The sequence below is a fragment of the Vulpes lagopus genome, chromosome 20 (assembly GCF_018345385.1).
Source record: "Vulpes lagopus strain Blue_001 chromosome 20, ASM1834538v1, whole genome shotgun sequence".
In the NCBI taxonomy this organism is placed as follows: domain Eukaryota; kingdom Metazoa; phylum Chordata; class Mammalia; order Carnivora; family Canidae; genus Vulpes; species Vulpes lagopus.
Window position 1 is genome coordinate 8,254,010 of NC_054843.1, and position 13,987 is coordinate 8,267,996.

Below are 13,987 nucleotides of genomic sequence, written 5' to 3' on the forward strand. Positions count from 1 at the left end.
AACAGGGCCCCTCAGACAGAGGCGACCAATGCCTGTGTGGTCAAGATGACCAACTGGGCTGGGAGGTGAGGAGCAGCTGGAGGAGGGAGGGCTGGATGAAGAACACCTTCACAACACCTGAAGACCAAGGAGAGGAGGCCAAGGAGACACAGGCCTTGGACCTTTGCTCTCATGGATGCCTCCTCACATCCCTCCCCTCACCACAGAGTGCACTCGGCAAGGGGCCCATCTCTCTCCTGAGGCCTTTCTCTGGCAGAGCCCATTCTGATGGAGATTAACACCCCTGAGAGCAGCCTTCAGCCAATGCCGGGCAGGAGCAGGAGTATAAATACCTCAGCTCACTCCCTGGGCGCCATGACTGAGTCCCAGTCACACAAGCCTCTCTTAAGGCTCCTTCCTCTCTATGGCTTAGTTCTCTCTCCCCTAACCCTGTTTCGGTTGCTGTCCTGATAAACCAGTGTACGTGAACCCCAGGTTCAGGGTCGGCTTCTGGAAATGCCCCCTCTGGCACCAGTTCTGTGGCTGCGAAAGAGAGTGGAGCCTCAGTGCCTCACGACACAGGGGTTTCAAAATTGCCCAAGCTCCACACCAATAAGGACCTGGCTTCCAAAAACCACGCTCCGCTTGTCGAATGTCTCCCCTTTCTTCATCATCTGAGAGTCCCAGCTTTGGAGGAGAAAATAATGGCTTCCCTGAGGGGGGGTGGCCAAAGATGGTTCCAATCCTGGAGCCAAGGTGTGAGCTCTGGAAGACTAATTCCTAACCCTATTTGTGGGTAAGAGCCTTGGCTGTTTCTCGCTGCCAACACTCCTCTGGTTTGTATCTGGAAAGGCTGGCAGAGAGGGGTCTGGGGCAGGCTCATGGGGGATCCAAGGCCATCCCCCCGCAGCCGGATGGGGATATGCCCTCTGCCTCCTGTCCCTGTGGTAGTTTCTCCACCGTCGTGAAGGCCACTGCACAGTAGCAATCAGTGTCATATTGCGTTTTTAAATTGTCTTTGATTTACCAATTCTAGCCCATTTGGATAAACAAAGCAAAACCATGCTCTCTCTCTGGTTTCTAAATGCTCTGTCTTTTTTGGGTGTCTCCTGGAAGCCCGTGTGTTCCTTCCCTTTCAGGGTTCCCTTGGGGAATCGAAAGGTCTAGAAATACCAAATTCCAAGGGAGGTAAGGTGGATTTATCATGCAAATGGCAGAAAATCTCTCAAATAAATCCCTTCAAAAGCCAGGCAAGCACCTGGGAGGCTCAGGGCTCAGGGCGTGATCCTGGAGTCCCGGGATGAGTCCCACCTCAGGCTCCCTGCATGGAGCCTGCTTCTCCCTCTGCCTCTGTCTCTGCCTCTCTCCCTGTGTCTCTCATGAATAAATAAATAAATAAAATCTGTTAAAAAAAAAAAAAAAAGCCAGGCGAGCTTGGGAAGATTGGAGCTCCTGATGGAGCAAAGACAGGCCACGTCTCCACGTCTAAGAGCCATCTTGTGGTAGAAACCGCTCAAGGCTTGGGAGCCAAACAGGCCTGGACTCATGTCCTGTCTACCTCGGCCCCTGCCCCCCTACAGGTCTCTGCTCCCTGCAGCTCAGCTGCTCATCTCGGATATGGGTAAAAGGCCAGCATGGATACCTGAAAAGCATCCGGTCTGTGTCGGAGACACAGGAGCCTCGCACTGGTCATCCCTGTGGCCTTCTTTACATTTCCAAAACACAAAGTGTATTTACTTCTCCTGGGAAAAAAAAAAACAAAAAACAAAAAAATCCCTGCTCCCCTCTGTCAGCCAGATAGTGCAGGAGATAAGAAATGGGATTTAAAACGAAGCCTTTTAATTCCTAAAGTTTTCATTTGCTTAGAGGCCTCATGTCCCCCAGTGAGGCCCCACTTGGAGGAGCAACTCAGGTAATTTGGGGGTTTGCTTTCAACTCCCTTGCTGGATATCAGGGCTCCTGATGGGCTCTGGCCTCCATGGAAGGGACTGGGGACCCGCAGGGCGGAGGCTTTCAGAGCAGCCACCTGCCTTCTCCACCGGCAGGGAATGTCTCTCCCAGGGCCCTCCCAGGGGTGTGGAGGTGTGGGCCCTCATGCCTGTCCTCCTTTCTGGATGGTTCTGTGGTGATGGTGCTGCTCCCCAGCCTCAGAGCAGACGCCTCTTCATCTCCCGACCACTCTCGTTACTCCAGAGCACACACTCCCCGCTTACCAGCTGCCCTGCAAGTCTCCCCAATAACTAATTCTGTAATCAACACTTCCTGCCCTGTTTTCCAGCTCCCGTATGAGCGAGGCCGACCTACAGATCCCATCCAAACAGTGGGCAGTTGCTTCCTGACCAAGCTGCTTTCAAGAACCACAGGGACGTTTGTATCGCAATTCAGTTATTTAAACACCAAAAATATAAAGGCTGCTCACAACTCCGAGTCTGTCCGTGCACAGCGCCCTATCCTCGCTGTTGTGAATCAAAAGGGAGCAGGAAAAAGCTGTCTGTCTGCCCAGTGACACCCTAGGGTCCCAGTCGACACTGACTGGCCAGGCCAACAAGGTGACCACAGAGTGAGCAGTCCTTGGACCCTGCTGCCCACCCTCAGCTCCAAACCAGCAACTTGTCTTCTAACGCCCCCCTTAGTCAACACAAAGCAAAGCAAGAATGGGGGACATGCAATCTGGGCTGCTCCACCAGCCATCTGCACCCCATTAATCAGCACCCCTGAGCCGGCCATTGGTATGGAGGGCTGGACCGTGAGAGGATGAGGTGCTCCCCTTCATGCCAATTATTTGCTGCCTCAAGTTGGATTCTAGAAGAAAAGTGTCACTTCTTCAAACATTTCAGTGGCTAGACCCAACCCCCAGCCCCAACCCCATCCAGATGGTCACCAAACTGTCTGCATTAGCAAATCGAATACTGATTATTCATCCTTTCCATGCTGACTTCTCCCATCCGGGGAACTGTGGTCTTCCCTGAGCTTGCCAACCAGGTGGTGGGCAGTGGTCAGAGGCCGGCTGCCACCGGGTTCAGCTCCAGGCTCTGCCAACTTCTCTGAACTGGCTTCACCTCTCTGAACCTCAGCTCCTCCTCCATGGTAAAAGGAGGATATGAACACGAGAACCTCCCTCACTGGGTTGGCAACGTATTTAATCACTTAAATCAGTGCCTGACAGTAGCAAGGGCTCTGTACCTGTTGCTTCTTTTGCTGATCGCCCTTACTTGCAACCGGCGTGCAGACGTCACAAAGAAGTTTAGGTTCTAAATCCACCACCTCGAATCCAGCAACTTGTGCACCATCCCACACCTGCCAGGGTTCCACTGGAAGGTGAGGTTGGATGTGTGCGAACTGACTGTGCTTTAGTCAGGGGTGGATGGAGTGTGCTTTAAAATTCGTGTGTGCACAATGGGCGACTATTGCACCAAGCAAGGCCGCTTTCCCGCTCCAGGCGTACCACAGCCCGGCGCAGGTGAGCAGGTGAGGGGTACTCACGGAGGTGGTGCGCGTAGCGGAGGTGGAACACATCGCAGCCGTGCACGTGATGGTAGAGGGTCTTCTCGATCAGGTCCTGCGGCTCATACCCGGTCAGCTCGGTCACCCTGGGGGCGGACAGTGGCTCGGTGTGTTACACTGCTCTGCAGATTGCCTTTCATTTAAACTAATATTGGTTTTGCCAACTAATCAAGTGCTAAAAGGCTCAGGGTGGGGGGTGATGTTGGTTTTGGAAAGGGAGAATGATCTTTTTTACAAGAAGAGAGTCTTTGAACTCTAGCCCAGTACAGGATGTAGCACTATTCATGAGCGGGAATGTTCTTCTGAAACGACTGGTGAGAAGAGCCTTTGGGATGGCTTAAAATGCTTTCCTTTTTCTGGGTGAAGCTTATGTGGGGGCGCTTACGAGTGCACTTTGATGCTGCTATTGGGAGAAAGAACCACTCTCCAGGGGGCTTTTGGGTGACAGTCCGGTGGGAACCTTTTTTTTTTATTATTGTGGTAAAATGTGCATAACAGAAACTTTTGCCATTTTAACCATTTTTAAGTCTACATTTAGTGGCAATGACTACATCCACAATGTTGTGTGACCAGCTCACTTCCATCTCCAGAGCTCCCCATGCCCCCCCCGCCCCCAGCTTCTATCTCTATGATCTCTTTATTCTAGATATCTCGTAGGAGTGAAATGATTTGGTCTATATCCTTTTGTGTCTGGCTTCTTTCACCTGGCATCATGTTTTCAAGATTGGCCCATGTTGTAGCGTGTGACAGGATGTCATTCATTTTTATGTCTGGGTAATAGTCTATTCTATGGAGATATCACTTTTTTTCTGGCCACCTGGGTGGTGTCCACATCCCAGCTACTGTGTGTGCGGGCCAGTACACCCCACACGGGACACGGCTGACTGGCACAGTGGTCTCAGGATGCTCTGGTTGGACGGTGGCATTCACAGACTAGCTGGAGACATGCAAGCCTCACATCAGCGGGGGACTCTTGTGCAGGCCCCAGAAGATAGTATATCAACACCCGAAAACAAGGTACATCTGCTGGCGAAAGGGCAGCATGTTCCCGGTGCTTTCCTGCCATTACCACCTCTCTGTTCTCATCGAGTCCCAGGAATGTTGAATTCCCACGTCAGCTCTTTGAAGAAAAGTGGCTCTCAAGGTCCAAGACCACATCATCACTGGCGTTTGGATCACTCCATCCAGAGTTGAAAATGGCATGTGGCAATGGTGTCATATCCCAAGGCCTTGGGCAACTGAGTGGGGAGCGGTGCCCTTGGAGGAGGTGGCCGAAACGTCTTGGTGACAGATATTCAAGAACAGTTGAGAGAGGACAAGAAGGTATTGCAAAGGAAGGGAGGCCCTGGTGAGAAGTCAGTCCTGGAGCGGGGAGCAGAGCTAGGGTCTGAGGACGGCCGGGACTGGGGGTCCTGTTGGCTTGATTTCGAAATGTTGGCTGTAAATTAAACGGGGAAACTTGACCTCATTTCATTCCGTAACCCGCTCCCCTTTCTGTTGAGTTCTGTGCCGGCTTCGGGTCATAAATCTCCGAGAGCTTCATATTTCCCTGGAATCGCTCACTATTTGGTGTACACATTTCCATGGTGTTCCTCCGGGGCGGGAAGGAGATGAGGCTGGAGGTAGGTGGAGAGGGAACTTGCCACAGCCTCTCAGGGCTCGGGGGACTTGTCTAAAGGCCACCTAGAACTTCAGACCCCATTAGAGTCTAACTGTGTGGCAGGAAAGCTGAGATCTGGCTTCTCCCCCCCAAAGAAAACCAGGCATCTCTACGGTGTGGGGATGAAAGAGGCTTCCCAGACCCTTTGGAAGTAGAGTTACAGAACAACGGCCCCGAACGTGTAAATGAATCAGAAACACATGTATTAAGTTTCTCATCAAAGTACACGCTGGTTTTAAAAATTAAAGGGAAAGAGAAGGGTCTGGCAGCAAGCCCTCCTGGTTTTTTCCAAACCTCCAGTGTCTGAAGACCTGTCAGAGGGATTTGCCAAACCCCAAACATGGCTGGGTTCACCCATCCTTAGCAAAAGCACCAGCTACAGTTTCAAAGTGAAATACCACAAAACCCCGATGAACCAAATTTCAGGTTATGCTGAGTTCAGTTGTGTCTGGGATTACACGGGGTGGGGGGCCAAGCGGCCACCCCCCCCAGGTCCACCCCCCAGGCCCCTGTGACTCTATGGCTGCTGGGCTTCAAGCCAACCCCTCACTGTGGCTTCTGGGGTTTGGATGTGGGAGCCGACATCTCCCACCCCGCCGGGCCATTCCGCCGACCTCTGGGTCCTGGGTCAGCCCCCTGTCCCCCAGCCCAGAGGCCTATCAAAGACGGAGCTGCAGCAGACTAGAGACCAGAGCGAGAGTGAAGAATTCTCCAGCTCATTCGAAGCATCTCCTAGATGACTGGAGTTCTGAAGCTTTGCTAGAAGCCTCTGGCACTTAGCTGATAGAACACAGGGGACTTCTGCAGAGCCCGGGCTCTTCTCAAGATCACTGTCTTTCTTTCCTACTCACCTCAGGGGTGCAGCCCTGGGTATGACCCTCACCCAGAAGTGGAGGAAAGCTGGTGTTCTCGAAAGCCCCTGCCTGGGGCTCCCTCCAGACACAGTCTGGCCTGTAAGCTAACCTCGGATGTCCTCTTCTGCAAAGCCCTTGGTTTGTCCTTCGCGTTTCAAAGCTGTGTGCATCGAGTGATGTGAGAAGACCTGAGATCTCTTCTCCGGGGACATCTCCCTCTTTCCTCTTCTAGAGAATTCACTGAGTCTCAGAGGCGAATTCTCCTTGAGTCGTCAAAAGAAAACTAGGAGACAGACATAACACGGGAGACCCCAGTCGTATCCTCCCAAGTGTCTAAAATAATGAATTTGCGCAGCTGGAATTCCTTTCAGTTCAGCTTTTAGAAGTGGCTCCTGAATCCAGAAAGAACGCCTTCCCACCGCCTGGCTGTCACTTCCGTCACCCCCAGGCGGCCCACCCAGCCGGGCCCCTCTCCTGGCAGGTGCCCGTCTCTGCTGCAGGCAAACAGCACTTGTCAGCGTCGGACCAGCCCAAAGGTCCTGGTCTCCTTGCCCCAAAGAGTTATGTGTACTCTTCGCTTGGAGTTCCTGGGCTACAACAGCAACCTCTGTCATTTCTCTGCCTTCGAGTGGTTCTGAGGCTCGGAGGTGTGCTAACGATGAACTAGGCTAATTCGTGTCTATGCCTCTTGCCCTTGACGAGATACGTTTTTTTTCCCCCCATAATGGGTTAAAATGACCAATTTTATGTCATGTGTATTTTACCACAATAAAAAATGTTGGGGAAAAATATAAATCTTAGCAAAATTATATATATTTATATTTACATATTTCTTTTTTATGTAAATATATATACACACACACATACCTATATATGTGTGTGTGTGTGTGTGTATATATATATATATAGAGAGAGAGAGAGAGAGAGAGAGAGAAAGAGAGAGAGAGAGAATGAGATCTCCTTTTTCCCAGAAAGCTCGGGGTCTCTGAACATTTATTCCTCCCATATAGCTGGGGACTCCAAGGGGCTAACAGGCAAGTGGCTCACCTTGGAGGTATATCAGGCTTTTTTACTTTTACAAATGCTTAATGTCTATTATCAAATTTCATCTTCCCTAACAGCCTGTGGGGAGCCGAGTGGGCAGGACGGGGTTCACTTTTTTTTTTTTTTTTAAACAGATGAGAGAATGGAAGCCCACAGAAGCCCCAGAAGCCCTGGGGAGGCCCGGCTGCTCCAGCACACACCGCCCCTGTGCGGCGGGCTTGGGCCTGCAACAGGCCTAGTGACACAACCAGTCAGTGCTGCTGCCTCATTCCCTCTGACTGGCAGGCATCCCCAAGTGTGAGGGGAAAGGACAGTTGAGAGAGACGGTTCAGGGGCCGCTGTGTCTTCGCCCTCCCTTCCAGCCAGGTCAGGGGGTGCCCTCCCAGCCCGGGCCCCGACGGGGCACCTTTCGAGCTCGTGGTCCCAGCTTTCCCCCGGGAAGGCCACCTGTCTGCTCGCAGCCTCAGCCCTGGTGGCTCCGATGGCCTCCCACCAGCCTGCGTCGACAGCCCCCCCCCAACCCACACTACTCCGATTTTAAAATTTTCATGGTCCCACCTACGTGACGGAGATACAAGACAGAGTCCCGACCTCGTGGGGCTTCAGAAAAGGCTAACTTGTGTCCACGACATGTATTACCGGCTCCCACTCCAGTGAGATGTTGGAGATAGAAGTAAATAATATAAAGCAAGTCCCTGGAGAAGCTGGTCACTCCCGAGTCCTAAAGCCGGTGACAATCCTTGCAATTCATGATCTGGTCCACTGAATCCCTTTCTAACTCGCATTCTGTGACTTATCCCTCGCCACATTTTGTCTCCACTGTGTAGCTTTCAGGCCCGTTGCCACCATCCGTAGGAGCAGCAGGTGCCCAACTCACCTGGAATCCAGGAATATCAGCTTCAGGTCGAGGCTGGCCCTGAACATGAACATGTTACTGTGCAGCTTGATTTCTGTGATGGCACTGGGCGGCAGCGACTGGCCCACAGCCACCAGCCCCACAATCTGGTAGCACGAGTCGTACAGGGACATGTCCAGCATATATTGCCTAATCTTCAGGTAGCCGCTGCAGTGGATGACCTGGGAGAGCAGAGGGGGGGTGAGCCGCCGGCAGCCCCAGGGCCACCGTGGCACCCACGACCCCTGGCTCTGGGCCTGCTGGCCTTCTCGAGCGGGCTGGACTATCCCCAGCCCGGCCTCCCCTGAGCTGCGGCCTGACCAGCTGACAGACGCCCGATTCACTGCTCGGAAGGAACGAGGCTTCTTTCTTAGGAAACAAGATCACGCTACAACGTAAGGGTTGCCTCACCCAGTTGGCTCTGCTCAAGTAACCCTACCGGTTAAGGCTCTAACACCTAATGGATTGATGTATAATTAGCTCATCACCAAGTCACTATTATTTTTTTTAATTTATTTATTCATGAGAGACACACAGAGAGAGGCAGAGACACAGGCAGAGGGAGAAGCAGGCTCCACGCAGGGAGCCTGATGCGGGACTCGATCCCAGGACCCCGGGGTCACGCCCTGAGCCAAAGGCAGACGCTCAACCACTGAGCCACCTGGGCGTCCCACCAAGTCACTATCAGATGGCACAAGCGAAGCACCACGGGAAAGTAACCATTGGTTCCATGATGCTCTTCGACTCCCAGCCCCCCAGGATTTGACGTCTGTTAATGTGAGGTTTATGTCACTTGACCAGCTATGCCATTCCGGGAAATTAAGAATTCCTCCAGGAGAATCAAAAGAGGCTGCCTTTTCATGTATTTTTATTTTGTTTTGTTGGCTCTATTTGTAACTCAAGATTTTATCCCCTTGTAATAAGCGAGAAGCCAGAGTGGCTATATAGAAACCCCTGAGACAGCCAAAACCCACGCAGGAGAGAACATATAGTGTCCCAAATGTCCCAGGATTGGCAGCATTTGTATAAGTTAGTGTCAATAAAATCTCCAAAGGGTCGCCATCATCACGTGACAGCAGCGATGCGCAGTCAAAATCCCCAGTTCTCTTTTCAAAAACCTTCCGGCACGACTCCTGAACACATTGTCTTTAGAGCTGCAACAGACCTGAAAATCCGCCGGGTCTATTGTCCCATCTTACTGATGAGAAAACTGAGGACAAGGTGGGTGATGTATTTGCTTATGATTAGACAGTTAATAAGTGGCAGAAATAACTCAAGACCCAAGTCTGTTGGGTACAAGGCAGTGCTGACGGTTCCTCACCCTTGGTCAAAACAGGCATAGAGTCTGGGTCAACAAATAAGAAACGTATCCCCAAACTATAAAACAGTGAGGTCAGGGCACCTGGGGTGGCTCGGTCAATTGAGGGACCTACTCTTGGTTTTGGCTCAGGTTGTGATCTCAGAGTTGTGGGATCCAGTCCTGTGTAGGGCTCCACACGCAGGGGGAGTCTGCTGGAGATTCCCTTTCTCCCCCTGCCCCTCTCCCCACCTCTCTAAACAAACAAATAAAATCTAAAAAACAAAAACAAAAACAAAAAACCAGATTGAGGTAAACTTAAAGGAAAGAGCTCAGCCTGGGGTTCAAAGGAGGAGGCTGAGGAGAGGCTGAAGGGGGGGCAGCCCCTGGGGTGGAGGAGTTAAGGAGGAGCATCCTAGAGAGGACAAAGGTACAGAGGCACAAAACTGTCCCCCTCTCTTGACCCCACCTTCCCTCCTTTCCTAACATGCAAATACTCCTGCACGAGGGCCCCATCCCCTCCAGCTCCAGAGTGATGGGCTCATGACCCCTCTCCTCTGAGGTGGGAGAAACGGTAACTTCAGATTCCAGAGAGGAAGCAGAAGCGGGGAAGGGGGGATGCTCAGCACAGATTCCCCCCACCTGCCCTTCCTTCTGGGAGTGGCTGACTCTGGCGCTGAGGCACCACGCTGCCCTGCTGTGGGCCCTTCTGGGGATCTGCTCCTGGACTCCGGAGCTAGCCAAGCAGGGGGCCACGTCCAGCAGAGAAATGCAGCCAGGAGGAGCTCTGCCCCTTAGCCTGTGGGTCTGCTGGTCATCTCCCTTCTCTGCTTGCGTCCCCAGTAATCATAAAATGGGGCAATAATACTCCCCTCAGAGGGCGGCTATGACAATTATTAACTAGATCGGGGACGCCTGGGTGGCTCACTGGTTGAGCATTTATTTGCCTTTGGCTCAGGTTGTGATCCTGAGGTCCTGGGATCGAGTCCTGCATCAGGTTCCCCGCAGGGAGCCTGCTTCTCCCTCTGCCTGTGTCCCTGTCTCTCTGTGTGTCTCTCATGAATAAGTAAATAAAATCTTTAAAAAATAACAAAATAAATTAACCAGATGAGATGCTGCTGCTGGAAGCTCTTTGCCTTCCGAATGGGTTCTATCATTAGTTGAGCACATTGTAGCCATCATCACTGGATTTGGCCAAACATTGGAGGGAAAAAGCGACATTTCTGTGCTCGCTGTGCTCCCTGCGAACCCCATGATGTGGATTCCCGGTAAACTCTCGGGGCAGGTACCAAAGGAAAATTCTACTCTTGGCCACATGTGTTCCTGATCTCGTCTGATGAAATCCAGTCTTCTTGCAATATCCTTGTAAGAGACCGGCTCTCATACCTGCTGCAGGAGCAGCTGTGAGCAGCCTCGCTAGAAAGTTCTACAGCAGACATTGTGAAACGTTTGGGTCCCTGTGCTTGGTGTCTGCAGATGCTCTTGGATAGGAAGCAAAATATAAAACAGTGAAGACCCACCGCTGCCTCCTTCCTCCCTCCCCCGCCCCCCACGAGGCTCCTCCTACCTTGTAGCCGCTGCACGTCAGGCCTGCATTTCTTTTTGCCAGGACGCACTTCATCCGCAGAAAGAACGACCTCTCGATCTCATACTCTGAAAGCAGGAGTGAGGTTAGATTGGCCAACTGTCCCATGATGCTTCCCCCGATCCTGACCCACAATATCAAGCAACCCCCAGGACCAGGTCAGTCAGCCAGAGGCCTCATCCCAGAATGCCCAGACCCTGACCCAGAGAGTTTCTGCCTGTGGCTGGGACCTAGGCCGGGTGGAAACACTGGCCCAGTCCTGGCGTGGCTTCCACATGCTCCAGAGGAAGGCAGCCGGGAACATGGCCATAGAGAGAACTCATGAGACACCAACCTGGAGCCAACATGAGGACTGTGAGTGCAGGGGCCCTGATCTCGCTCAACATGCCCGTGGTCCCCTCCGGGCAGGCACAGAGAGGCCTGACACCAGAAGAATTGCCTTGGCCAGCCCTGGGGTGGGTGTCTGAGTTGGCCAGGAAGGCCCAGAAGCATCTGACTTCCCTCAGGGTAGAGGATACTGAGTCAGGGTTCAAGGGTACAGCCCTTTCCCCAGCAGAGGGAGGCAGCCCCAGGGTACCTCCTGCCAGCTGTGCCTGTGGGCACTGATACTGCCTGAGACTACCATGGAATGGGGAAGAGAACCCAATAGACCCACTCACTTGGTCAGATCATAGCTTTGCCCTCATAGGTAGCCTCGCTCCAACCACCCCTCCTTTCTCGACTGCTCTGACCCTCCCCATTTAATATTTCCCAAAGGCCTTACCCACCAATCTCTGACCTCCCTATTGCAAATGCAAGCAAGTCCCCTAAGGAAACACCCTGTGCTTCAGTGAGCAGATGCCAGTTCTCTGGAATGATGTGCCCATGCCCCTGGGTAAGGGTGAGGGCGCTCCACTCCTAATAAACAGCTATTTGGTCGCAGTTAATAAATTAATTTTTAAAGAAAGGTTACCATTAGCAGTAACCCAGGGGGAGAAAAATTGCCTGTAAGGCTCCTCCCCCAGCCCACTCTTGGAGGGGCAGTCAGTCACATTTACCCAGAATTCCTCTGCAGCCACCCCAGAGTCTGTGAGGCATAAGCTTCCCGGCTGCCTGTCTGCATCATTTCCAGCCACACACTGAGGTGTGGACGCTCAGGTCTAAACAACTGCACCCGGTAGTTAACCATCCAGTTTTGGAGAAAACCAACAACACAAACACCATGAATGAAACAGCAGGACGAGTTCAGATGCGGAAAACCACCTCTGTGGATGAGAAGCTGAGGAGCAGTCCCAGGGCCCCGTGAACCTCAGACCTTACGCACCCAGGTGAAACGAATCCGTGGGTAACCCCCCTCTCCTGCTTCTCTTGTGTGGTTGCTACACCTCAGACATGAACCCTACGGGACCTGGGATTGGAAGGGTCTCATGATATTCCCAAGACTCATTTGCTGTGATTCTCTAAACACTTAATTTAAAGCTATGACATGGAAGGGTAACGTGAAACCAGAGCTCATGAGAGAAAGCCCATTTCTGTGTAACCAACACACTGTGGAACTTACTAGAACAATAACAACACAACGTTCTTAGGAGTTCTCTAAGACTCCTGCTGCCTTTTCCAGCTTTAAACAACCCCACAGTGAAAGAATGAGATTCAGGTGCACTATCCGCCCCCCTTCCCAGCCCTCATTTTGCTAGAAATTACTTCTTCAGAGCTTATCTGTGTGCATGGATGTGGCCAGACCGTTTACAAGGACTTAAGAGTTACAGACCATAGCAGGGCACCTGGGTGGCTCAGTCGGTTAAGCGTCTGCCTTGGGCTCAGGTCATGCATGCTCTCAGGGTCCTGGGAGCCTTGCATTGGGCTCCCTGCTCAGCGGGGAGTCTGCTTCTCCCTCTGCACCACCCTCTGCTCGTGCTCTCTCTCCCTCACACACACACACTCTCTCAAATAGGTAAATAAAATCTTTTTAAAAAATGAGTCAACAGACCATAGCTGCAAGGAAGCCTGCATCTCATCAGAAACTAGCTTAGCAGGTCTCTCTCGCTGGTAAGGAAGAGTGAGACTCATGGTGACTATGTCTGGGGCTAAGAAGGCCACCGAGCTGTTCCCGTGGGTGGTTTTAAAACAGTGTGCTCGGGGATCCCTGGGTGGCACAGCGGCTTAGCGCTGCCTTCAGCCCAGGGCATGATCCTGGAGACCCGGATCGAGTCCCACGTCGGGTTCCCTGCATGGAGCCTGCTTCTCCCTCTGCCTGTGTTTCTGCCTCCCTCTCTCTCTGTGTCTCTCATGAATAAATAAATAAAATCTTTAAAAATAAAAATAAAATAAAACAAAACAGTGTGCTCTTCTGCGGTCTCTCCTTCTAGCCTGAGAACGGCCCTTCTCAGGAGGAGGCAGTAAGAGTGGAACCCCAGTTTTTCTCCAGCGGGCTACCCCAGTCTACCATGTTTGGTGTCTCTTCCTTTGCATTTTGTTCTATGGGGAACTGGGGCCACGTTGGGATCCCAGAGTTCACAGCAGAGAAGAGACCCATTGATCAACATGCCAGTTGGTCTCTTTGATCTGTCAGAGGGAGTTATAGAGCCAGGGCCCCAGAACGAGTTCTTCTGTGTCTTCCTAGCATGCACTGCAAGTATAACTTAGGGAGTGACTCATCTGTGTAACGATGTGCTTCACATCCTCCACCGAATGTCACACCACATTATGGCCCTACACTTACGACAGGAAGACCCCAGTCCATGCATGTGTAGTAATGGTACTGTCAGATGGAAGATCGTGTCCCCCACATAGAGATAGGCCAGTGAGGTGGACCTGCCTCCGTCTAGACCAGGGCTTCTTAACTGATTCATGGTGCCATGGCACAAGCCCCACAGATTCCTACCCGGAAAAACGTATTTAAGTGCAGAAGATAAAATACATGAGATCACAAGTGGAACCAACTTGTAGTGAAAACAGTTACCCTAATAGGAAAACAAGTGGTGATGTGGTTATAAATGTGCTGCTTTATCCACGCATTAAAGAACACGATCCAGGGATCCCTGGGTGGCGCAGTGGTTTGGCGCCTGCCTTTGGCCCAGGGCGCGATCCTGGAGACCCGGGATCGAATCCCACATCGGGCTCCCGGTGCATGGAGCCTGCTTCTCCCTCTGCCTGTGTCTCTGCCTCTCTCTCTCTCTCTCTCTCTCTC

At 52.1% G+C, this 13,987-nt stretch overlaps 1 protein-coding gene across 1 annotated transcript in view; it reads right to left on the reverse strand.

Annotated features, from left to right (window-relative positions):
• SIM2 (SIM bHLH transcription factor 2) overlaps positions 1–13,987 on the reverse strand; it is a 54,511-nt gene that overhangs the window by 19,545 nt on the left and 20,979 nt on the right. Inside the window, exons 5-7 of the mRNA XM_041734800.1 lie at positions 10,801–10,886; positions 7,919–8,118; positions 3,463–3,569 (exon numbers count right to left, since the gene is read on the reverse strand). Coding sequence (XP_041590734.1) covers positions 3,463–3,569; positions 7,919–8,118; positions 10,801–10,886 — 393 coding nt within the window. The remainder of the gene's footprint in view (positions 1–3,462; positions 3,570–7,918; positions 8,119–10,800; positions 10,887–13,987) is intronic.